This window comes from Ornithorhynchus anatinus, chromosome 8 (assembly GCF_004115215.2).
Source record: "Ornithorhynchus anatinus isolate Pmale09 chromosome 8, mOrnAna1.pri.v4, whole genome shotgun sequence".
Lineage (NCBI taxonomy): Eukaryota > Metazoa > Chordata > Mammalia > Monotremata > Ornithorhynchidae > Ornithorhynchus > Ornithorhynchus anatinus.
In genome coordinates, this window is record NC_041735.1 from 66140222 (window position 1) to 66166746 (window position 26525).

Below are 26525 nucleotides of genomic sequence, written 5' to 3' on the forward strand. Positions count from 1 at the left end.
CACGTGGGGCTCACAGTCATGATCCTCATTTTATAGATGAGGTCGCTGAGGCACAGAGAAGTGAAGTGGCTTGCCCAAGGTCACACAGCAGACAAGTGGCAGAGACGGGACTGGAACCCATGACCTCTGACTCGATTAGACTGTGAGCCCGTCGATTAAACCGTAAGCCCGTCAAAGGGCAGGCACTGTCTCTATCTGTTACCGACTTGTCCATTCCAAGCGCTTAGTACAGTGCTCTGCACATAGTAAGCGCTCAATAAATACTATTTTGTTAATGAAATGCACACCGCCTCGATTCTATTTAGTCGCCATCGGTTTTTACGAGACGTCCTTCCCCTCGACTCTATCTATCGCCATCGTTCCCGTCCGTCCGTCTCCCCCGATCGGACCGTGAGCCCGTCGAACGGCAGGGACCGTCTCTACCTGTTGCCGACTTGTTCATTCCAAGCGCTTAGTCCAGTGCTCTGCACCTAGTAAGCGCTCAATAAATACTATTGAATGAATGAATGACTCCCAAACACGTGCTCTTGCCACTTAGCCACTATGCTTCACACTGCTTGTAATAATGCCTGTCTCCCCATCTAGGCGGTAAACTCACCGTGGGCAGGGAATGTGTGGTTTATTGTACTGTCCTCTCCCAAGGGCTTAGAACAGTGCTCTGCACAGAGTAAGCACTCACTAAATATGATTAAATGAATTCAGTTCTCTATACCTCAGTTACCTCCTCTGTAAAATGGAGATCACGACTGTGAGCCCTGTGTGGGACACGGACTGTGTCCAACCCGATCGCCTTCTATCTACCTCAGTGCTTAGAACAGCGTCTGGCATGTAGCAAGTGCTTATCCCACGCCATAAAAAAAGCTTGAAACGAGTGAGGAAATTTAGTTTTTAAAATGATCTGTGGATTTCCACTGACCCTGGTTTGTCTCCTTCCTCCCTAACCATGAAAAACTGACTTGGCTTTGTCAGACGGGGAGAGGAGCAAAACCGAGTATTCGCTGCTATTTACTGAGGGGGCTTCTTCTGGATACACGCCCAGTTACAGTTAATGTTTGTTTAATATTGGAAGGGGATCCAGCCGCTCTAAAAATGAGAGAGGATATGCCTTCATGACATGAAGCTGAGTTTATTTTCCTGGCAGAATTAAATTAAAGCATCAGGCCATTCTGACGACTAGAGAAATCCACCTTTATCTGAGCATCTGTTTGCTGCTCATTATAATATCGGTTTCAGCGGTAAAAGCGGATTAAACTGTTGGAAAAATGTCCCCGTATTTTAGCTAGTGTAATTATGTGAGTAGGCTCTTTAATTTGTTCTCAGTCCTTCTCCCTCAAATTCCTTTCCATCAGTGCTCCACTCGAGATAATAATAATATTAATGTCGGTATCTGTTAAGCGCTCACTATGTGCCGAGCACTGTTCTAAGCGCTGGGGTAGACACAGGAGAATCAGGTCGTCCCACGTGGGGCTCACAGTCTTCATCCCCATTTTACAGATGAGGTCACTGAGGCCCAGAGAAGTGAAGTGACTTGCCCACAGTCGCACAGCTGACAAGTGGCAGAGCCGGGATTCGAACCCACCTCTGACTCCAAAGCCCGTGCTCTTTCCATTGAGCCACGCTGCCTCTCAATGATGAGAAGGAGCACAGTGTACTGGATAGAGCCCGGGCCTGGGAGTCAAAAGGTCATGGGTTCTAATTCCCACTCCGCCACTCGTCTGCTGTGTGACGTCGGGCAAGGCTCCTCGCTTCTCTGGGCCTCAGTTCCCTCATCTGTAAAATGGGGATTGAGACTGTTTGTATCCATTCCAGCTATTCGTATCCACTCCAGCGATTAGTACAGTGCTTGGCATGTAGTAAGAGCTTAACAAATCTCCAAACTATGTTTTTTATTATGATTATTACTTAGACCGGGGACCTTAAGTGGGCCAGAAACCATGACCGACCTGATTAGGTTAACTACCCCAAAGTTTACCAGGTGCTTGAAACCTAGTCAATGTTTAACACATAGTCAGTGCTTAACAAGTAAACAAAACCAGCCCCAAGAAGAAACAAAGTGCTGACATTCGGCCATTAGCAGCTAAGGACTTGTGAAGATTGGTCCACTGAGGCTGGGATCCCCCACCTCTTCCCAACTGAGAGCTGTTCGGCGAAGAACCCGCGTTGGGAGCTGAACTTTCAGCTCTCCAGAGCAGCTGCTGTAGCTCCAAACTTCCTCTTATTCGTTCTGTCATTCAACGGTATTTATTGAGCGCTTACTGTGTGCGGAGCACTGTACTAAACGCTTGGGAGGGTCCAAGAGAACAATAAACAGGCATATTCCCTGCCCACAACAAATTTACAGTCTAAAGGGGGACACGGACATTACTAGAAATAAATAAGTAGATTTTAAACTCTATGTTATAAATTGCTTGTTCATATTAATGTCTCTCTCCGCCACTAACTGTATGCTCCTTAGCAGAGAATGTGTCTGCCAACTCTGTTGCATCGTACCGTCCCATGTGCTTAGTTCAGTGATAATAATAATAATAATGATAATAATAATGGTGGTATTTGTTAAAGCATTTACCATGTGCAAAGGACTATTCTAAGCACTGGGGGGATACAGAGTGATCAGGTTGTCCCACGTGGGGCTCTCAGTCTTCATCCCCATTTTACAGACGAGGGAACTGAGGCCCAGAGAAGTGAAGTGACTTGCCCAAAATCACACAGCTGGCAAGCGGCGGAGCTGGGGTTAGAACCCGTGACCTCTGACTCCCAAGTCCGGGCTCTTCCCACTGAGCCACGCTGCTTCTCTATCCACCCTCAGCACTTAGTAGCAGAACTTGGCACATAGTAAGTGCCTAACAAATATTGTTGTTATTATGAATAATGATAATTTTAAAGAAGGATCTTAGATGAGAAATCCAAAGAGGATTATTCAATGGGAAATTGGTGTTATTTGATGGTCTCTCTTTTACTATGAAATAAGGTCAGAGAGAAATGGATGTGTGTTGATTGATTGAATGACTGCAACTGTAATTCTTAGCGGGTCCTCACGATTTTCTTTAGGTCAATCAGTGGTATTTATCGAGTGCTTTACTACATGCAGAGCACTGTATAAGTGCTTGGGAGTATAATTCAAAATAATTAGCAGACAGGTTCCCTGCCCATAATGAACTTAGAGTTTAGAGAACGCTTTAATGTGAGTATAACTCATTTCTACATTTGCCTCTTGAAAGTCATAAAATTGTCATAGTGCCGTCGGTAGCTTTACCAGGATTTCAGAAACTCGGGGGGTAGATGGATAATTCGTTGGAATTACCAAAGTTATGATTTATTTGGCTAATTGTAGGGGAATTTTGCAGCAGTCTAGAATAGAAAAGTGTGGGTCATGCTCCGCTCAATATAATAACTGTGGTTTTTGTTAAGAGCACCTCATTAAGCTCTGGGGTAGGCAGAGCTGCGGGATGCGTGTGAACGTGTACTTTTGTTCGCCACCTGGGCCCACTGATGATGGAATCCACTTTTGATTTGGTTTCTACCCATCCGTGGTATTTGTGGAGCGCTTACTACGTGCAGAGCATTTTACTCGGTACTCGGGAGACTACAATGCAACAGAATTAGCAGGCATGTTCCCTGCCCGGAAGGCAAGACGAAAAGCAGACGTCTGAAAAAACAAATTGACCGAGATGTGACGACACAGGAAACTTCTTCAGGTTAAGACACAGCACATGTTGTGGTAATGTTTTTATTGTCAATAAGCTTTCAGCATAAAGCCCCACGTTATCAACGCAGCTAGTCTATTGGAGATTGAAAGTTTAATCTAAAACTGAACTGTCGTATCTTCTTTCAGCCCTCTTCCTCGCCGCGCCTGCATTTTACCATCTCACGCGACATCATAGTTGTGTCAATCATGAAGTTGGCAACCACACACACACACAACTATTCCTCAGCACTGATTATGGCCTCACAAAATGGAATGAATAGAATTTTCCTATTTTATTCCTGAAAGATAAGAGATATTCATTTTAAATTTAGTTTTCAAAGAAAAATAATTCTCAAAATGCCAATCTGATTGAGGCTCACGGTGCAAATTCTTTTTAAAACTGCACATGCCATTCAAAGTTTGGCTGCTGGTTTTTCTCTTGATGATGCCACTTCTCTCAGGCTGAATTCCACTTGCGAAGGAAACTTTGGCTTGAATGAGCTGGCTAATTAAGAGGAAGTGACTTTGTTTCGGTCTAAAACAGTTCAGCCCTCTGCCAGACTGCTGCATTTCAAACACATCAAATCAATCTATTTTTACTGAAAAGCCCCTGTGCTTGAAATCATTTAAAAAAAAAAAGTCGAGACCCATTTAATTTTGTAAACACAAAGGAAAAGCAGGCCACAAAATATGGCAGACTGGCAGAAAAAAGTAGTTTGGCATAAATGGCATATTCGCTCTAGGGGAAAAGAAAGCCAAGGGACGTTTGAAACTTCTGAGAAACTTTTTTTTCCCCAGGAAATCTATGGTTTTGAAAACCCTGTCCTTAGGGAAATGAGCAAGTGGAGAACAGCCCAGCTGATTCTCCTCAGGCCCGAGTGGAGAGGGGATGAAACCCTGAGGATTCCGGCCTTGCCAGAGCACTGTACGCAGTGAGCAGGACATGGTGTGCAGTGGATGGAGCACTGTGGGCAACGGGCAGCACGCTCCGTGCAGCGGACGGAGCACTGTGTGCCACGGGCGGAAAGCAGGACTCTGGGATGGCTCAAGATCCCACTGACCCTGGGGGCAGGGGGACTTTAGTCGAGGCCAAATTGAAGGTGGGGGATGCGGCGGGGGAGGCGCCCTCTTCTCTGCTCACGCATCTGGGCTGGAAGCTGGCCCGGGCTGCCTCAGTTTCTCCACCTGCCGGAATCCCAGCCCAGGAACCAGCCGGTGAAGGTGGGGGGCTCGCTCCCCTGCTTGACGATGACGATGGGGGTCCTCTCGTCTCTCCCGGAAGGGTCGGCCTCCAGGTAACTCTCGGCTAGGGACAGGGGAGCCCGGCCATGGGGAAGTCATTGCCATTGTTTTTCCGAGATGTTCTTCCCCTTGACGCTGTTTATTGCCATCGTTCTCGTCCGTCCGTCTCCCCCGATCAGACCGTAAGCCCGTCAAACGGCAGGGACCGTCTCTATCTGTTGCCGACTTGTTCATCCCAAGCGCTTAGTACGGTGCTCTGCACATAGTAAGCGCTCAATAAATACTATTGAATGAATGAAGTCAGGCAGGGGGGAGGTCGATTTGGAGGAAAAACCTTCGCTCTCTGAACTCGGGACCAACGACCTCTTTTACACGCTCCCACATCCTGCCTCCTGCCTGGCACGCCCTCCCTCCTCAGCTCCAACACACAAGGACTCTACCCCCCTTCGAAGCCTCATCGCAGGCCCATCTCCTCCAAGAGGCCTTCCCTGACTTCCCCCTTTCGTCTTCCCCCACTCCCTTCTGCGTCACCCTGACTTGCTCCCTTTATTCATCCCCCCTCCCAGCCCCACACCACTCAGGTCCACATCTGTGATTTTATTTATTTATATGAATGTCTGCCTCCCCTGCTCTAGACTGTAAACTTGTTGTGGGCAGGGAATGTGTCTATTTATTGTTGCATTGTACCCTCCCAAGCGCTTAGTACAGTGCTCTGCCCACGGTAAGCGCTCAATAAATACGACTGAATTGCGCCAAATGAAATGCGCTAGGCCTTAGTCCCGAATTACAAAAAGTTGATTGCAGGAGATGCTGACTCGGGTGTTTCCGAAGGTTGCGATTTAAGATCATTCATTCATTCAATAGTATTTATTGAGCGCTTACTATGTCCAGAGCACTGTACTAAGCGCTTGGAATGGACAAATCGGTAACAGAGACGGTCCCTGCCCTCTGACGGGCTTACGGTCTGATCGGGGGAGACGGACAGACAAATCAGATCAGGAGCAGTCTGTGTCCCAGCTAAGGCTCACAGTCTAAGCAGGAGGGAGGCCAAGTATCAACTCTGTTCCGATGTGCATATACAATTCTATTTATTGATATTGATACTATTTACGTCTGTTGTTTTGATTGTTTTGATGTCTGTCTCTCCCTTGAAGACTGTGAGCCCACTGTGGGCAGGGACTGTCTCTCTTTGTTGCCGAATTGTACTTGCCAAGTGCTTAGTACAGTGCTCTGCACACAGTAAGCGCTCAGTAAATATGATTGAATGAACGGACTCTGTGGTAGTGGACTCTCCTAAGCGCTTAGTACAGTATTCTTTCATTCATATTCATCCATTCATTCAAATTCATTCACATACAATCGAATGAAAGAATGAATGAATGAATGAACCCAGAAGTGCTCAGGAAATGCTACTGACTGATGGCTTGATTGATCTTGATCTCACCTAACAGATGAGGAATTGAGGACTCGGGCCCAAAAGACTTAATATTAATTACTATTAATTAGTAGTAATTAATACATGCCTCAGCAGGCTTAGTGGAAAAGCCATGAGCCTGGGAGTTAGGGCCTGAGTTCTAATCCCGGGTCAGCCGACTGCTTGCTGTGTGACCTTGGGCTAGTCATTTCAATTCTCTATGCCTCAGTTTCCTCAACTGTAAGATGGGGATGAAATAACTGTTCCCCTTCCTATTTAGACCATGAGCCCCATTTGGGACAAGGACTGTGTTCAGTCTGTTAACCTGCACCTACCCCAGCGCTTAGAACTGGGCCTGACACATAATAAGTGCTTAACAAATATCATAACGATAATATGGTAGATTGCATCAAGTGATGCAGAATTACGTTTCCTCACCAAGTTTCTTACACTAAATTTTTTGGGGAAGCAGCATGATTTAATGGAAAGAGCAGGGGCCTGGGAGTCAGAGGACCTGGGTTCTAATCTTGGTTCTGCCACTTTTCTGCTGTGTGATCTTGGACAAGTCATTTAATATAGCCGTGCCTCAGTTTCCCCAACTGTAAAATGGGGATCATACGCCTGTTCTCCCTTCTACTTAGACTCTGAACCCTATGCGGGGCAGAGTCTTTATTCAACCCGATTAACTGTCCAACCCGATTAACTTGCATCTACCTAAGTGCTTAGAACAGAGCTTGACATATACTATAATGATGATGATGATGATGATGATGATAATGATAAAGTCCTTCATTACTGAAGGCCAATTCTATTGCTAATCTCAATTATAGGGTCAGTTGTCTTGGCCCACTGATCTTTGCGAACGAGTTACTAGGATGGCCGAGGCATCTCTGTAATTTACCTCAGGGTCCGTGTCCCCCCGCTTGCTCGCCAGCTCCTTGAGGGCAGAGACCGTGTCTTCCACCTCTGCGTCGTACCCTCCCAAGCGTCCGGTGCACTGCTCGCCCACAGGAAACGCTCGCTATCTACTCTCGTTCGATCAATCAACTGATTGGGAAGGATAATCTTTATCGCTCCCACCGGCCCTTCCTTACCGGACTTGATGGACTCGGTTCGCTCCACTTCATTGGCGTCCTTTCCGATCCAGAGGAATAACTAAACACAAACAGATCGGCGACCATTAGCTTCACAGCCCGGATACGGACACGGACACGCAAGGGGTCACATTCAGTGGCCACGGCCCTGCGCTCCCGCTCCACGCTTACCTATTCATCTCCCCCCGAAAATCTCTCCTCGAAGCCCCCTTCTTTCTTCATTCATTCAATCGTATTTATTGAGAGCTTACTGTGTGCAGAGCACTGTACTAAGCGCTTGGGAAAGTACAGTTTGGCAACAGATAGAGACAATCCCTACCCAACAACGGTCTCTGCACACAGTAAGCGCTCAATAAATACGACCGAATGAATGAATGAATGAATGAATGAATGAGAAATCCGAATTTCATTCAATAGTATTTATTGAGCGCTTACTATGTGCAGAGCACTGTACTAAGCGCTTGGGAATTTGAGCCCCCCGGATCTCCTAGCCGGCTTTTCCAACTCTAACACGATCAATCCGGGTACTCTTTGTTCCCAATTTCCCAACAGCTTCGCTCACCTGTTCCCAAGCATCCAGTAACATGACATCATCTTCGGCTAGATCATCCTGAGTGAATTCTCCTGGAACTTCCTCAATCTGAAAGGCAATAGGGAATCGTGACTACAAATCTTTATCAGGTCATAAAAAGTAATAATAATAATAATTAATAATCATGGCATTTGAGCGCTTACTATGTGCCGAGTACCGTTCTAAGTACTGGGGTTGATACAAGTCAGGTTGGACACAGTCCCTGTCCCACGTGGGGGGGGGGTCACAGTCTTAACCCCCATTTTACAGATGAGGGAACTGAGGCCCAGAGAAGTGGAGTGACTTGCCCAAGGTCACACAGCAGACATGTTAATACCCTCTTTATTTTATTAATGAGGTGTCCATCCCCTTGATTCTATTTATCGTGATTACGTTGTCTTGCTTTTGTCCGTCTGTCTCCCCCGATTAGACTGTGAGCCCGTCAATGGGCAGGGGCTGTCTCTATCTGTTGCCGATTTGTCCATTCCAAGCGCTCAGTACAGTGCTCTGCACATAGTAAGTGCTCAATAAATACTATTGAATGAATGTGGCGGGGCCGGGATTAGAACCCACGACCTTCTGACTCGCAGGCCCGGGCTCTTTCCACTACACCAAGCTGTTTCCCATGCTTGTCATAAGAAACTAGTCTACTCCAGTGTCTCAAACCTTCCTCGTCTGGCTGGATTTGGCTAACAGGCAGTTTGGGGGTTTGCTCTGTTGTTTACTTTATGAATTTGGGGCAGACGGGGTGGGAGAGAGGAGGCAGAGAGGCTTTTAGCAAGTTTATTTCTTTTGACCTCAGGAACCGGGAACCCCAGTCTATTGCTTATAATCAGTGAGAAGCAGCGTGGTCTAATGGATAGAGCAGGTGCCTGGGTGTCAGAAGGACCTGGGTTCTAATCCTGGCTCCGCCACTTGTCTGTTCGGTGACCTTGGGCAGATCACTTCACTTCTCTGTGCCTCAGTTCCCGCATTTGTAAAATCGAGACTGTGAGCCCCATGCGGGACAGGGATCGTGTCCAACCCGATTAGTTTGTGCCCAGCCCCAGGATTCAGTACGGCACCAGGCTCAGAGCGAGCACTCAACTGTAAACTCATTGTGGGCGGGGAACAAGTCTGCTAACTCTGTTGCATTGCATGCCCCCCAAATCCTTAGTTCGGTGCTCTGCACCTAGTAAACGCTCAATAAATACCATTGATTGATTGACTTGGCAAATACCCTGTAAATTAAAAAAAAAAAGGTGAAATTTAGTACTGGTCCCGGCCTCTATCCAAACTGGCAGAGTTAATATGAATTTGCCTTCCCGATCCAAAGGAGGATATCAAGAATACATTGGCCTCCATCCCCGGGAAGTGTGAAGATCCAGACTGTCAGGTCCCTCTAGACCGTAAGCTAGACTGTAGGCAGGAAACATGTCTGCTAATTCTATCGTGCTCTCCCAGGCTCTCAGTACAGTGCTCTGCACCCAGTAAGCACTCTCTAAATATGACTGAGCCATGACCAGGGAGATTCGGTCGTTAGTACAGTGGCAGCTGTCTGTCCAAACAGAAATCGTCTTCAACTGCATAGGCAAGACCTTGACCCGACTAGAGATCATCATATTTGAATGGCAGAGAGGATCTTCATCCAACTGGAAAAAGATGAATTTTGCTGCCTTCCCAGGGCTCGGTGATAGCTTTTGGTGGATAATGTGCTGTCACTCAGTGTGGGCAGGGAATGAGGCTGTTTATTGTTAAACTGGACTCTCCCAAGCACTTAGTCCAGTGCTCGGCACGCAGCAAGCGCTCGGTATATCCGACTGTCTGACCGACTGGACATATCAATGTTTCACCGTTTGTCCTCTACTGGGAGTGGCCGAACAGAAAGACCCCGGGCCTGGGAGTCAGAAGGACCTGGTTCTATTCCTGGCTCTCCCGCTTGCCTGCTGTGGGACCTTGAGCAAGTCACTTTGCTTCCCTGGGCCTCAGTTTCCTCATCTGTAAAATGGGAATTCAATACCTGTTCTCCCTCCCCCTTAGACTATGTCCATGTGTTCATTCAATTGCATTTATTGAGCGCTTACTGTGTGCAGAGCACTGTATTAAGTGCCAGAAAGTACAATTCAGCAATAACGGGAAAGAATCTCTACGAACATTGGGCTTACAATCCAGAAGGGGGGAGACAGACATCAAAACAAGTAAACCGGTATCAATATAAATAAAGAGAATTATATACATCCACACATAAGCGCTGTGGGGCAGGGGAGAGAAGAGCAAGGGGAGCGAGTCAAGATGATGTGGAAGGGAGGGGGAGCTGAGGAAAAGGGGGGCTTAGTCTGGGAAGGCCTCTTGGAGGAGGTGAGCCTTCAGTAGGGCTCCGAAGGGGGGAAGAGTGATTTTTTGGTGGATTTGAGGAGGGAGGGTGTTCCAGGCCAAGGGTAGGACACTGGCCAGGGGTCGACGGCGGGACAGTCGAGAATGAGGTCCAAGGAGAAGGTTAGAGGCGGCAGAGGAGCGGAGTGTGCGGGCTGGGATGGAGAAGGAGAGAAGGGAGGTGAGGTAGGAGGGGGCCAGGGGATGGACGGCTCGGAAGCCAACAGTGAAGAGCTTTCGTTTGACTGGATGCCTTTTATCTACCCCGTTTAGCACATAGTATGCATTTAAAAAATAACCTGGCGAACATTATTTTGGCCCATTCATTAACGGGGTAGATAATTAATAGCAGTTTCAACCTTTTGTGCAGGTGGATAACACCTATTAATAATTATTATTATAATGATAATAATAAATAATAGCATTTATTAAGTGCCTCAAATATGCCAAGCACTGGGGTAGATACCAGATGATTGGATCGGTCACATCCATAATATGGTCTCGGTCTAAGAGGGAAGGAGAACGGTCATTTAATCTCCATTTTACTGAAGAAATCGAGGCACAGAGAGGTTAAGTGATGTGGTCGAGGTCACAGAGCAGGTAAGTAGTGGAATTGGGATTAGAACCTGGATCTCTCAGCCCCGGACTCTTTCCACTAAGCCACGCTCCCTTCTGACTATCTGGCGCAGAAAAAATTGCGTATGAGTAGGATAACAATTGATAGTTCATTTTCGGTCTTACAATATCTGCAGTCCTCACGGACTCCCCTATCTTCTACTTTAACCAGCACTGGAAGCAAACATCTAATTTACTGTCATTTACTTGAAAAAAAAATATGGATCCAACAGCTGCCAAAATAATATCCCAGTCAAGTGCTCTTTTAATGCAACCTTTGAGAGAAACAAAGAGCTAATGGCCTCTAATCACAGACTGTGGATACGATTATAGCAAAGGAAAACTGTTCGGCGATGCCGCATCGCACAGGCTAAGCAGTAAATTACCCAATCCGTCTAAAGGCAGGCTCACTTTTGAGGACGTTATTGAAATATTTCCGTTTTTATCTCCTAGATCAAATTGTTTATGAGTGTCAAAGCTGGCTTTAGCATTTTTTTCCTCTAGTCATCCATAATTTCACTGACCCCAGTGTTAATGACATTGCCAAAAAAAAAAAAAAAGGTTTGGTCCTTCTTATGTAACAAGAAGGTCTCCAGAGAGTTTATGGTGGATCTGATAAAGCAACAATTCCAAACTTATGTGCCTTCTGGGGAATGCGGGGGGATAAGGACTGAAGGCCGTCAGCTCACCGTGGGCAGGGAATTTGGCTGTTTATTGTTGCATTGTCCTCTCCCAAGCGTTTAGACCAGTGCTCTGCACACAGTAAGCACTCAATAAATATTCAATAAGGAAAAAAGAAAGAAAAACTGTCCCCAAAAGAAGTACGGCTTTTATTAAGCGCTTACAATGTAATGTACCAGGCACTCTACCAGAAGGCAGTAGGTTGTAAATTCCTTGAGGGGAGGAATTTACAATAATCATGTAAATTAACATGATCATTAACATGATCAAGTAGATAATCATGTCTATTAACTCTGTTATACTCTCCCTAGTTCTCTACACACAGTAATCTACAAGCTCTCCAAGGGTGGGGATTGGGTCTTCTAACTCTCCCTGTACTGAACTCTTCCAAGAAGCGCTTAGCACAGCACTTGGTATACATTAAGCGCTCAATAAATACCACTCATTAATTGGCCGAGAGATTCATTCATTCAGTAGTATTTATTGAGCCCTTACTATGTGCAGAGCACTGTACTAAGCGCTCGGAATGTACAATTCGGCAACAGATAGAGACGATCCCCGCCCATTGACGGGTTTACAGTCTAATCGGGGGGAGACGGACGGACAAAAACAGTAGCAATAAATAGAATCAAGGGGATGGACATCTCGTTAACAAAATAAATAGGGTAATAAAAATATATACATATGAGGGGAGGAGCACAGTGCTGAGGGGAGGGGAAGGGAGAGGGGGAGGAGCAGAGGGAAAGGGGAGGAAAGGGGGCTTAGCTGAGGGGAGGTGAAGGGGGGGCAGAGAGGCAGCAGAGGGAAGAAGGGAAGCTCAGTGTGGGAAGGCCTCTCGGAGGAGGTGAGCTCTCAGTAGGGCCTTGAAGAGGGGAAGAGAGTTAGTTTGGGGGAGGTGAGGAGGGAGGGCATTCCGGGACAGCAGGAGGCGTGGGCCGGGGGTCGACGGCGGGCTAGGCGAGAACGGGGGACGGCGAGGAGGTGGGCGGCGGAGGAGCGGAGCGTGCGGGGTGGGCCGTAGAAAGAGAGAAGGGAGGAGAGGTAGGAGGGGGCGAGGTGATGGAGAGTCTCGAAGCCTAGAGGGAGAGGTTTTTGTTTCGTGAGGAGGTCGATGGGCAACCACCGGAGGTTTTTGAGAAGGGGAGTGACAGGCCCAGAGCGTCTCTGCAGGAAGACGAGCCGGGCAGCGGAATGAAGAATAGACCGGAGCGGGGCGAGAGAGGAGGAAAGGAGATCGGAGAGGAGGCCGACACGATAATCCAGCCGGGATATCACGAGAGCCCGGAGCGGTAAGGTAGCCGTCTGGGTGGAGAGGAGAGGGCGGATCTTGGCGATATCGTAAAGGTGAGACCGGCGGGTCTCGGTGACGGATAGGACGCGTGGGGTGAACGAGAGAGCCGAGTCAAAGAAGACACCGAGGTCGCGGGCCCGAGGGACGGGAGGGATGGTCGTACCGTCCACGGTGACAGGGAAGTCAGGGAGAGGACAGGGTTTGGGAGGGAAGATGAGGAGCTCAGTTTGGGACATGGTGAGTTTTTAGGTGGCGGGCAGACATCCGGGGAGAGACGTCCCGGAGAGATGAGACAGGTGGGTACTTACGATGAACCTGCCCGTTTTGTTGGAGCAGCCGAAGAGTCGAGGAGGGTGATCTTCTGCCGGGGTTTCGAGGAGGGGCGAGGTTTGGTATTCTTTCTTCCCACCCAGGGAACTCCAAAATTCCTCTGTGGAACACAGATTGATTACTCCAGCGGTCTGAAAGGGGCGCCTTTAATATTAGTTTTATTAATATAGTCTTACAGCCTCCAATATTGTCCTCTTCCTGGCTCTCTAATGGTTAGAAATAAAGGAAAAATAAAGGGTTCCGGATTCCCTGGCCCTGCCCCTTTTCCCTCCCATTCGATACACTCAAACCCGCCACAGAGCCGGTTTTCCCGCGGATCCGAGCTAGAACGCCGGAAGCTCGTCTCCGAGACCGGAAGCTCGTTGTGGGCAGGGAATGTGTCTGTTACGTTGTTGGACTGTCCTCTCCCAAGTGCTTAGTACAGCGCTCCGCACACAGTGAGCACTCGATAAATACGATCTATTGATTGGTAGAGAATTAGGGAACATCTGTCCATTGGCCCGAGCCCATCTGGATACTGAGAGCTACGGCGTCGCGAGGAATGGTGTGAGAAGCAGTGTGGCCTAGCGGCTAGAGCCCAGGCCGGGGAATCGCAAGGACGCGCGTTCTAATCCTGGCTCTGCTGCTCGTCTGCCGTGTGACCTCGGGCAAGTCGCTTCACTTCCCCGGGCCTCAGTTACTTCATCTGTAAAATGGGGATTCGGACTGTTAAGCCCCATAATAATAATGTCGGTATTCGTTAAGCGCCTACTATGCGCAGAGCACTGTTCTAAGCGCTGGGGGAGATACGGGGTCATCAGGTGGTCCCACATGAGGCTCACGGTTTTAATCCCCATTTTACAGATGAGGTAACTGAGGCACAGAGAAGTGAAGTGACTTGCCCACAGGCACACAGCTGATAAATCCCACGTGGAATAGGGACGGCGTCCGACCCGATCTGCTCGTATTCGCCCTAGTGCTGAGTACGGTGTCTGGCACATAGTAAGCACTTTACAAATATCACAATTATTATCATCATTATTATTCTCTTTTCTGGGCCTCAGTTACCTCATCCGTAAAACGGCGATTAGGACGGTGAACCCTACGTGGGACAGGGACTTCGTCCAACCTGATTATCTTCTATCTAAACCAGTGCTTAATACAGTGCCTGGCGCATAGTAAGTGCTTAACAAATACTATTATGATGATTATGATTATTTGCCACAAGGTAGTTCATTTGCAGGGCTGTTCCCTAGATCTCTCTCGAGGGCAGGCATTGTGTCTTGTCCCTTTACTGTACTCTCCCAAGCATTCAGCCCAGCGTTCTGCACATAACAGATACTCTCAGCAAAGACTACGGAGTGCAAATGTGCAGCAGCAAGAGCCGGTGAGTATGACCGTGTGATTTTTCTTTTACCCAGGGTTGAAGAAGAGAACCCCTATATTAAAGCAAAACCGGGGGAAATAGCATAGTTTTGAGGTGGCCCTTTCCCAGCTCCTTGTCTCGTCTTATGCCGTCGAGTCGTCTCCGACCCGTAACGACGTCACGGACGCCTCTCTCCCAGGACGTCCCGCTCTCCATCCGCCATCGTTCCGGTAGTGGATCCACAGAGTTTTCCTGCTGAAAATCCGGAAGCGGTTGACCATCGCCGCCTTCCGCGCAGTAAATCTGAGTCTCCGCCTCGACTCCGTCCCGTGCCGCCGCTGCCCAGCACGGGGGAGCTTTGACTCGTGGCCGACGGCCCGCCCCTCGCTAGCCACCGGCCGGGCTAGGAATGGAACGGACAGGCCTCTGCCCGACTCTCCCTCCCGTAGCCGAGACTGGCAGAGGACTGGAAACTCTCCAGGTGCGACCCGGAGAGGGGCCCAGCTCCTACCAACAAATTAAATCGGCAGTGTGGCCTAGAGGAAAGAGCATGGGATTGCAAACCAGGAGACCTGGGTTCTGATTCCAATTCTGACACTTTTTTGGGTGTGTGTGGTATTTGTGAAGCACTTACCATGTGCCAGTCAATCAGCGAACTGTATGAACTGAGCGCTTACTGTGTGCAGAACACCGTTCTAAGCGCTTGGGAGAGTACGGTAGAACGAAAAGACGACGCGCTCCCTGCCCACGAGGAGTTTGCAGTCTAGAGGGGGAGACGGACGTTAGAAATAAATCAATTGCAGATGTGGATATGAGCGCTGTGGGGCTGAGGGAGGGATGAACAAAGGGCGCGGAGGTGACGAAGAAGGGAGTTGAAGAAAAGGAAAAGAAGGCTTAGGCAGGGAAAGCTAAGTGTGTCTGATCCCATGTGGGTCCGAACAGTAATTCCTCAATAAATATGATTGAAACAATGAATGTGTACCTATAAGCAGGTCGGCCAGGGAGATGATATAGGTGACGTGTACCCACATGTGATGATGATGATGATGGCATTTCTTAAGCACTTATTACGTGCCAGGCACTGTACTAAGCACTGGGGTGGATACAGGCAATCAAGTTGGACACAGTCCCCGTCCCATATGGGTCTCACAGACTCACCCTCCATTTTCCACATGAGGGAACTGAGGCCCAGAGGAGTGGAATGACTTGCCCAAGGTCACCCGGCAGGCAAGTGGCGGAGCCGGGATCGGTATCTATTTATACCCGACCTTTGTGTTTTTAAAGACGGCCGCGCCGACAGAAATTTCGCCCAGCCCCGTGCGTGTCCCCGCGGGACAGAGTCCTCCGGCAAATGTAAATACTTCCTTCCTCCCCGCCGGGCTGGAAGCACCAACCTGGCTCCTCGCCTTCCTCGATCCTTGTGGTTTTGCACTTCAAGACGGCGGCCACGTAGGCGGCTCCAAACTCTTCCTCCTTGCTGGCTCCTCGTCCCCGCCAGATGTAGCCGGTGTCCACGGGCAGCTTCAGCACGAAGACGTCGTTGGAGTCCAGCGACCCGGCGTCCGCGTCCACCTAGAGCCGGGGGACAAGTTTGCCGTGGGGAATCCGCGCCAAAGCCTGTTCGTCGTCGACGGACAGAGCGCTGCGCCGAGCGTTTGGGAGAGGGGACTACGGCAGAGTTGGCAGGCGCGTTTCCTGCCCGCAGCGAGAAGTAGGGTGGCCTAGTGGATAGAGCACGGGCCTGGGGGGCAGAAGGATCCGGGTTCTAATGCCGGCTCCGTCACCTGTCGGCCGGGTGACCTTGGGCAAGTCATTTCACTTCTCTGGGCCTCAGTCCCTCATCTGGAAAATGGGGAGTGATACTGTGAGCCTCACGTGGGACGAGGACTGCGTCCAACCCGAATTGCTTGTATCCACCCCAGTCCTTAGTACAGTGCCTGGCACAGAGTAAGCACTTAACAAATACCATCGTTATCATCATCATTACTATTCTCTGGGCCTCAGTTTCCTCATCTGGAAAATGGGGAGTGATACTGTGAGCCCCAGGTGGGACAGGGACCGTGTCCAATCCGATTCGCTTGTATCCACCCCAGCGCTTAGTACAGTGCGGGGTGCCTAGTAAGCACTTAATAAGTACCATAATAATATCGGTAATTATTATTATTCTCTGTGCCTCAACTGTAAAATGGGAATTAAGACTGCGAGCCCCACGTGGGACAGGGACCAGATCCCACCTGAGGAGCTCGTGTCTGCCCCAGAACTGGGCCCGGTGCCTGGCACACAGTAAGCGCTTAACACACACCGTTAACAACCACAACAACAGGCTCTCAATCGATCGGCGGTCTTCCTTGAGCACCTACTGCGTGCACGGCCCTGTGCTAAATCCTTGGGATAGTCCAACACGTCAGGGCTCTCGAGCCGATCCCCCGGAGAGACTCCACCTATCTGCAATGGGCTGAACCCCAGAAAGCCCGGCAGCCCCCGGGTCTGTTTCGCCGAACCCCTTGGCTTTCTTCACCTCCACGATCCTGGTGACGGAGGCCAGGTTTCTCCGGATTTGGAAGAGGCGTTGGCGGGGAGGAGGTGCCCGGACCCCTCTCTTCGACGTGCCGTCCCTGTAGACGACGAGCGGCTTCTCTTTGAACAAACTCAGCAAGTGGGAGGGTTCCTTGCCTTGGGAGACGCGGATCTGGGCCAGGGACAAGATGTTCAAATACCGCTCAGAATAAAAGGCGTCGACGGCAGCGGGGAGATCGAGGGTCCGACTGAATAACGATAACAGTCCTACATCCTACCGCCGTCCCGGAACGCCCGCCCTCCTCACCTCCGCCAAACTAACTCCCGTCCCCTCTTCCAAGCCCTCCTGAGAGCTCACCCCCTCCAGGAGGCCTTCCCACACTGAGCTCCCCCTTTTCCTCCGCTCCTCCTCCCTTCCCCATTCCCCCTTCTCCCGCCCTCCGCTCTTCCCCCTTCCCCTCCCCACAGCACTCGTGCATATTTGTAATAATGTCGGTATTCGTTAAGCGCTTACTAGGTGCCGAGCACCGTCCTAAGCGCTGGGGGAGATACAGGGTCATCGGGTTGTCCCACGTGGGGCTCACGCACTCTTAATCCCCATTTTACGGACGAGGTGACTGAGGCACGGAGAAGTGAAGCGACTCGCCCACAGTCACACAGCTGACGAGTGGCAGAGCCGGGAGTCGAACTCGTGACCTCTGACTCCGAAGCCCAGGTGCTTTCCACCGAGCCACTTTTTTATTAATGATGTGCATATATTTATGATTCTATTTATCTTGATGGCATCGATGCCTGACTATTCGTCTTGTTTTGTTGTCCGTCTCCCCCGTTAGACTGCGAGCCCGTCGTTGGGCAGGGATTGCCTCTATCTGTTGCCCAGTCGTACAGTCCAAGCGCTTAGTACGGTGCTCTGCACGCAGTAAGCGTTCAATAAATAGGATTGAATGAACAGTCAGCAGTAGGTCAATCCTATTTATTGAGCGCTCACTCTGTGCAGAGCACTGAACTGAGCACTTGGGAGAGTACGGTACGACAGAGTTGGAAGACACGCTAATAAATACTGAAAAATAAAATTATAGTACTTAAGCGCTCACTAATAATAATAATAATGTTGGTATTTATTAAGCGCTTACTATGTGCCGAGCACTGTTCTAAGCGCTGGGGTAGACACAGGGGAATCAGGTTGTCCCACGTGGGGCTCACAGTCTTAATCCCCATTTTACAGATGAGGGAACTGAGGCCCAGAGAAGTTAAGTGACTCGCCCACAGTCACACAGCCGACAAGTGGCAGAGCTGGGATTCGAACTCATGAGCCCTGACTCCAAAGCCCGTGCTCTTTCCACTGAGCCACGCTGCTTCTCCAGCACTATGTGCCCAGCACTGCTCTAAGCACCGGGTACATACACGTTATTCAGATTGGACACGATCCCACGTCAGCGTGGCTCAGTGGAAAGAGCCTCGGCTTCGGAGTCAGAGGTCATGGGTTCGATTCCCGGCTCTGCCACTCGTCAGCTGTGTGACTGTGGGCGAGTCGCTTCACTTCTCTGTGCCTCAGTGACCTCATCTGTAAAATGGGGATTAACTGTGAGCATTCACGTGGGACGACCCGATGACCCCGTATCTCCCCCCCAGCGCTTAGAACAGTGCTCGGCACATAGTAAGCGCTTAACAAATGCCAACACGGGGCTGACAGTCTTTAATTGCCATTTGACAGACGAGGTAACTGAGGCCCAGAGAAGAGACGTGATTTGCCCAAGGTCACCCAGCAGACACGAGGCAGAGCTGGGTTTTAGAACCCAGGTCCTTCTGACTCCCAGCTCCCTGCTCTATCCACTTAACCACGTTGGGAGTCAGAAGGTCACGGGTTCTAATCCCAGCTCTACCACGTGTCTGCGATGTGAGCCTGGGCAAGTCACTTCACCTCTCTGGGCCTCAGTCATCTCATCTGTCAAATGGAGACTGAGACTGTTAACCCCATGTGGGACAGGGACTGTATCCAACCTGATCTGCTTGTATCCACCCCAGGGCTTATTACAGTGCCTGGCTCATAGTCGGCGCTTAACAAATACCCTGATTATCATGATTATTATTATTATTATTATTACCACTTCGAGAAGTAGTAGCTTAAGAGAAGCAGCGTGGCTCAGTGGAAAGCGCACGGGCTTTGGAGTCGGAGGTCATGGGTTCGAATCCCGGCTCGGCCGCCTGTCAGCCGTGTGACCGTGGGCGAGTCGCTTCACCTCTCTGGGCCTCAGTGACCTCATCTGTAAAATGGGGATTGAGACGGTGAGCCCCACGTGGGACAACCTTGTGTCTACCCCAGCGCTTAGAACAGTGCTCTGCACATCGTAAGCGCTTAACAAATACCAACGTTATTATTATTACTTCGACTCCTACTACGACTAGACGGCAAGCTCAGCGCGGGCGGGGAACGTGATCGCCGACTCCGTCACACCGTCATCGTGTACGCTCCCGAGCTCTTGGTACCGCGAGCCTCACGTGGGACGACCTGATGACCCCGGATCTCCCCCAGCGCTTAGAACAGTGCTCGGCACGGAGTAAGCGCTTAACGAATACCAACATTATCACATGCTCTATACGCAGCAAACGGTCAGTAAATCTGATTGATCCAGGGAGGTTGTAAATCCATTTGTATGGAAAGCAATTCTAGGACACATCTCTGGGGTAGCGAGACATTGAGGTCCAGGTCCCGGCTCGTTCCTGATCAGCATTAAAGGATGTAAAACCATCGAGGGGAGCAAATATCAGAAAAAAAGGAGAGGGATAAGGAAGGAGCCGAGGGAGAATCGGAGGCAGAAGAGATTCTCCGGCCGGTTCTTTTCCTCTTCTAGTTGACTGTGGTGTCATCTGGTGGACGGATCCAGTCATTTCCTTTTGCAATGTCAATTTTAATTTCTCCGAGATTCAGTCGTCCCGTTGAAAATCACGGGGCTCCCCACGACGGGATAAAGGGACAGAAAACGTGCCCTACTTTTAGTACTATCACGATTAATATAGTTATTGGTAAAGCAGCAAGATCTATCGGAAAGAGCGCGGGCCCGGGAGAGGACCTGGGTTTTAATCCCGGCTCTGCCACTCGCCTGTTGTGTGACCTCGGGGAAGTCACTCGGCTTCTCTGTCTCTCATCTTTCATTCATTCAGTAGTATTTATCGAGCGCTTACTACGTGCAGAGCACCGTACTAAGCGCTTGGAATGAGCGAGTCGGCGACGGGTAGAGACGGTCCCTGCCGTCCGACGGGCTCACGGTCCGATCGGGGGAGACGGACGGACGGGAACGATGGCGGTAAACAGAGTCGAGGGGAAGAACGTCTCGTAAAAACACTGGCGACCGGATAGAATCGAGGCGATGTACGTTTCATTAACAAAATAAATAGGGTGATGACAATATATACAGTTGAGCGGACGAGTACGGTGCTGAGAGTCATCTGTAAAATCGGGATTCAATGTCTGTCCTCCCTCCCACTTAGACCGTGAACCTCAGGTGGGACAGGGACCGGGTCCAACCCGATTAACTTTATCACGAGTCCCATAGCTTACAGCAGTGCCTGACACATAATCAGACTTAAGGCGTACCACGATGGTAATCACGATCGTATAATAATAATGACGGCATCTGTTGAGCGCTTACTACGTGCCAAGCACTGTTCGAAGCGCCGGGGGGAGATCCAGGGTCATCAGGTCGTCCCACGTGAGGCTCACCGTCTTCATCTTCATTTTACAGATGAGGTCGCCGAGGCACAGAGAAGTTAAGTGACTTGCCCCAGGTCACACAGCTGACAAGCGGCGGAGCCGGGATTAGAACCCATGACCCCCGACTCCCAGGCCCGGGCTCTCTTCCACCGAGTCACGCTGCTTCTCTTATATGGCCGGTGAGCATTCACTGGCTCTTGAACATACTCGTCTGGGAAAACATGAAGGCAGCGGGACTCTATCGGTTGCCGATTTGTACTTTCCAAGCGCTCAGTACAGTGTTCTGCACCCAGTAAGCACTCCGTAAATACAATTGAATGAATAATAATAATAATATTAAAGACTGTGAGCTCATTCTTGGCAGGGAATGTGTCTGTTGCGATATTGTCCGCTCCCAAGCGCTCAGTACAGTAAGTGCTCAGTAAATACGATTGAATGAATGAATGGATGAATTACTATGACGGTACTTTTTAAGCACTTACTCTGTGCCAAGCACTGTTCTAAGCAGTGGGGTAGACATAAGTCGATCAGGTCGGACGCAGTCTGTCCCACGAGGGGTTCACACTCTTAATCCCCATTTTACGAATGAGGCAACCGAGGCTCAGAGAAGCGAAATGACTTGGCCGAGGTCACCCAGAGCACGTGGCGGAGCGGGGATTAGGACGCGGGTCCTTGTGACTTCCAGGACCGTGCTCTAGCCACTGGGCCACCCTGCCGCCTCTCAGGACGGTGCCGGGGAGGCCCGGGCGACGCTTTCGGGGGGGGGGGGGGAGGGCAGCACCCGGGGAAGACCCACCTGGACGGCGGTCCCCCCCAGGGAACGGTCCAGCTGAACCGTCAGGAAGGCGGAGGTGGTCAGCTCGTCTCTGGTGGCCCGGGCGCCTTGCCTGCGGAGACACGGAGGAGAAAATGACGGACCTAATGGCTTCAGAATGTTGGGATTTGTTAAGCGCTTACTATGTGCAGAGCGCCGTTCTAAGCGCCGGAGTAGATACGGGGTGATCGGGCCGTCCCACGTGAGGCTCACAGCTAATCCCCATTTTACAGACGAGGTTCACTGAGGCACCGCGAAGTGAAGTGACTCGCCCACGGTCACACGGCTGACAAGTGGCAGAGCCGGGATTCGAGGCCGGACCCGGGAGGCAGAAGGACCTGGGTTCTAATCCCGCCCCCTCTACTTGTCTGCTGGGTGACCTGGGGCAAGTCACTTCGCTACTCTGGGCCCCCTCATCTGGAAAATGGGGATTAAGACGGGGAGCCCCCCTTGGGATACGGACTGCGTCCAGCCTGATTATCTCGTATCTGTCCTGGCTCCGAGTACAGTGCCTGGCGCGTAAGCTCCCCGTGGGCAGGGGAGGTGTCGGCTAATTCTGTCGTATCGTGCGCTCCCAAGCGCTCAGTACAGTGCTCTGCACGCTCTCCTTTCCTCTTCTCCCGCTCCCTTCGTTCTTTCCCCGTCCCAGCCCCGCAGCACTTACACATCCGTCATCTATTTGTATGAAGTCTGTCTCACCCTCTCTAGTCCGTAATCTCATTCCGGGCAGGGAATACGTCTGTTTATTGTCGTACTGGGCTCTCCCCGGTACTTAGTAAGCGCTCGATAAATACGATTGGATGAATCAATCGATGAACTCGACTGATTGACTGATTGAGAGCGAGCACTTGGAAATACCATTTAAAAAGCAAAATCCCACCACGCCCACACGGCATTTCATGCTGACGTTCAGACTGGCAAGGAATAATGGTGACGATGGTCGATAATTACGGTGGTTAAGTGCTTCCTTGGTGTCGAGCACTGTTCCAAGCGCTGGAATGAATGCAGGTAGCCCATTCTATCGGGATCAAAGGAGATACGCAGGGCAGGGTGCGGGAGGGGTGAGGGGATGGGCCTCTGGCCGGCTAGTAAGCGCTCAAATCTCTCACTGTGGGCTCTGGCACACGGAAAGCGCTCAGTAAATACCGACGGACCGATCGATTGGACACCGTGAGCTCATTTCGGGCAGGGAGCCCGGACTGTCGGACTGTAATTTCCCAAAGGCTTGGACAGTGCTTTGCACACAGGAAGCGCTCAATAAATTCCACTGATTGACTGAGGGAGGGAGGCTGCCTCCTGCCGTGTTCACCATTCGGCTCACGAGCGAGCGTGGAATCACGCCCAAGTGCCAACCCAGAGAAAGAACGTAGACCTGGGAATCGGGGGGCCCGGGTTCGAATCCCCGTCCTGTCACACGCCTTCTGCGTGACCTTGGGCCAGTCACCTAACTTGCCCGGGCCTCGCTTTTCTCATCTGTAAAACGGGGATTTGATCCCTGCTCTCCGTTCTGCCTTAGACAGTGACTCCCGTTGGGGAAAGCGTCCAACCTGACTCCTCCATCCCCGGATCCGGCCCTCCTTCGGGATCGACCCCCCCAACTTCCTAGCGCCATCGCCTCTTCCCGCGGAGGTGGGTTCACATTCGGGGCAATTCACTCGTTTGGTGAGCAGAAGGGCGACCGAGTCAAACGCTCTCCTACAACCAAGATGCTTTATCGCTTCTAATTTGGTAACCTCATCTTTGAAAATATATATATCAGCGCTGACTGGATTAGTTTCTTCTTCATAATAGCTCGGTGCTCATAAAAATATCAATATTGCGTAAAAATGGATTTTATGGCTTCACTCCTCATTGGTGTCCCAAGCCATATGCACTTCTAATGACATTTTTCTTTTTTTGATTGGTATTTGGGTTCTACATAGCGGGGCAGAGTTCCCCGTCAATTCTTCAAAAGCGAGTTTCGGTCTTTCCTATGTAATCCATCCATCCCTAATAATAATAATAATAATAATAATAATAATAATGTTGGTATTTGTTAAGCGCTTACTATGTGCAGAGCACTGTTCTAAGCGCTGGGGGAGATACAGGGGAATCGGGTTGTCCCACGCGAGGCTCCCAGTCTTCATCCCCATTTTACAGATGAGGGAACTGAGGCACAGAGAAGTGAAGTGACTTGCCCACAGTCACACGGCTGACAAGGGGCAGAGCCGGGACTCGGACCCAAGCCTGGGCTCTTTCCACTGAGCCACGCTGCCTCCCTAAGGGAGGAAAGTAGTAAAACCGAATCCCAAAGGGCCTCGGTAAGATAACGAGCGAGGGTACACTCAATCCGTCGTTGGGATGTACTGAACGCTCAGTGGGTGTAGACCACTGACCTAAGTGCTCGGGAGAGTCCAGTAAAGAGGTCCAGTGAGCGAGGACCAGGTGGACTCACCAGGTGTAGATGATCTGTCCCTTAGGGTAGGTGTAGAGGATGACGTAGCAGTCTCCCCCATAAAACTCTCCGTAGGTGTCCGGCTCCACGGGGATTCTCCCGTTTTTTTCCACGCGCCAGATCTGGGAGCAAAGGGGAAATCGATCAATCAATCAATCACTTGTATTCACTGAGCGTTCACTGACGGCACAGCACTGAATTAAGCGCTCGGAGAGTACGATACACGGAAGAGCGGCGCGGCATAGCGGATAGAGCACGGCCCGGGAGTCTGACGGCCGTGGGTGCTAAACCCGCTTCTGCCGCTTGTCTGCTGTGTGACCTTGGGCCAGTCACTTCACTTCTCTGTGCTTCAGATTCCTCATCTGGAAAATGGGGGATTAAGACCGTGAGCCCCATGTGGGACACGGACCGTGTCCCAACTGATTAGCTTCTATCTGCCTCAGCGCTTAGTACAGTGCCCGGAACATAAAAAAAAATAAAAAATGGTGGTATTCGTTAAGCGCTTGGGGATACAGGGTGATCAGCCTGACCCATGTGGGGCTCACGGTTTCAATCCCCATTTGACAGATGAGGGAACTGAGGCACGGAGAAGCGAAGTGACTTGCCCAAGGTCACACAGCTTGACTAGCGGCGGAGCGGGGATTAGAACCCGTGATCCCCGACTCCCAAGCCCGCGCTCTTTCCACTGAGCCACGCTGCTTCCTGGTAAGCCCTTAACAAATGCCGTTAAAAACAAAAAGATACGGACGTAAGTGCTACGGAGGGTTAGGTGGGAAACGGAGCGTTGAAGTGGTCGTGGGGGGGATTTAAGGTGGGTTCATTTGAAATTGAGTGGAGAAAATCTCCCGAAGGAGATGGGATTTCAGCACTACCCGGTCCATACTTCATAATAGCAATGATGAAGGTATTTGTTAAGCGCTTACTACGTGCCGAGCACCGTTCTAAGCGCCGGGGCGGATGCAAGGTAGTCAGGTAGTCCCACGTGGGGCTCCCAGTCTTCATCCCCATTTTACAGGTGAGGGAACTGAGGTATAGAGAAGCGAAGCGACTTGCCCAAAGTCACCCGGCCGACAAGTGGCAGAGGAGGGATTAGGACCCACGACCTCTGACTCCGAAACCCGGGCTCTTTCCGCTAACCCGCGCTGCCTCGCTGTTTAGTCGACTTGGTCGAATTAACGATGATAATAATTACGGTATTTGGTAAGCGCTCACCAGGTGCCAGGCGCTGTACCGAGCACCGGGGTGGATACAAGCAACTGGGGTCGGACGCAGTCCCCGTCCCACACGGGGCTCACAGTCTCCAACTCTCTTTCGGAGACGAGGCAACCCGGGCACAGAGACGTGAAGTGGCTTGCCCAGGGTCACGTAGCTCAGTGGAAAGAGCATGGGCTCGGGAGTCAGGGGTTATGAGTTCGAATTCCGGCTCCGCCACCTGTCAGCTGCGTGACCGTGCGGGCAAGTCACTTCTCTGCGCCTCAGTTACCTCATCTGGAAAATGGGGATGAAGACTGGGAGCCCACCTGATCACCCTGTATCTCCCCCAGCGCTTAGAACAGTGCTGTGCACACAGTAAGCGCTTAACAAATGCCAACATTTAGACAAGGATTCGAACCCCCCATGACCCGACGACTCCCACTACGCCACGCCGTTTTCAGTCTGCCTAGACTGTAAGCCCGGTGAGGGGCAGGGACTGTGCCCGGCCCGATTATCTTGCATCTTCACCGGCTCTAGGTACAGTGTTCAGCACAGAGCGAGCGCCTAATAACAATAGTGTTGGTATTTGTTAAGCGCTTACTACGCGCGGAGCCCCGTTCTGAGCGCTGGGGGAGAGACGGGGGAATCGGGCCGTCCCACGGGAGGCTCCCGGTCTTCATCCCCATTTTCCAGATGAGGTCACCGAGGCCCAGAGAAGCGAAGTGACTCGCCCACGGTCCCGCAGCTGACGAGTGGCAGAGCCGGGAGTCGAACTCAGGACCTCCGACCCCGGAGCCCAGGCGCTTTTCCACTGAGCCACGCTGCCTCCCCCCAGCCCAGCTCTCTCCGGCACTGTTACCTCCACTTTCCCCGAGCCGTCGTCCACCACGTTATGCTGGGCGGCCATCTGGGGACACTCGTGTAACTTTCTGGCATCGAAAGGGACGTCTTGGATTCTGGCCACTTTCTCGGTGACGTACGCTTTCCCGAACCCCTCGCTCTGGTCTCTGTCCCTCCAGTCTCTGAAGAACTGTTTGAAGAGGGGCGTCTCCCCTCCTTCCGGAAGAATCCGAATCTGAAACGAGAAGGAAGAAGGTAGGACGGAGGGAGGACGGACCCCGAGAGCCGCGATCGAATGCCGTTCCCCTCGGCTTCGTAGCAGGCGGATCAGCCCGGCGTCGCCATCTCAATCCCCGTTTTACAGATGAGGTGACCGAGGCCCGGAGACGTCCGC

General features: G+C 50.8%; 1 protein-coding gene across 2 annotated transcripts in view; it reads right to left on the reverse strand.

The window, feature by feature from the left end:
* Positions 1-3711: 3711 nt before the first annotated feature.
* Positions 3712-26525, reverse strand: part of SCIN (scinderin) — a 67926-nt gene continuing 45112 nt past the window's right edge. The window contains exons 8-16 of one of the 2 annotated variants that reach the window (XM_029071414.2): positions 26151-26366; positions 24098-24219; positions 21646-21736; positions 17139-17309; positions 16015-16192; positions 13254-13375; positions 7998-8075; positions 7436-7496; positions 3712-4991 (exon numbers count right to left, since the gene is read on the reverse strand). In XM_029071414.2, coding sequence (XP_028927247.1) covers positions 4858-4991; positions 7436-7496; positions 7998-8075; positions 13254-13375; positions 16015-16192; positions 17139-17309; positions 21646-21736; positions 24098-24219; positions 26151-26366 — 1173 coding nt within the window. In that variant the 3' untranslated portion in view covers positions 3712-4857. The remainder of the gene's footprint in view (positions 4992-7435; positions 7497-7997; positions 8076-13253; positions 13376-16014; positions 16193-17138; positions 17310-21645; positions 21737-24097; positions 24220-26150; positions 26367-26525) is intronic. The other variant, XM_039912962.1, reaches the window with a different exon arrangement.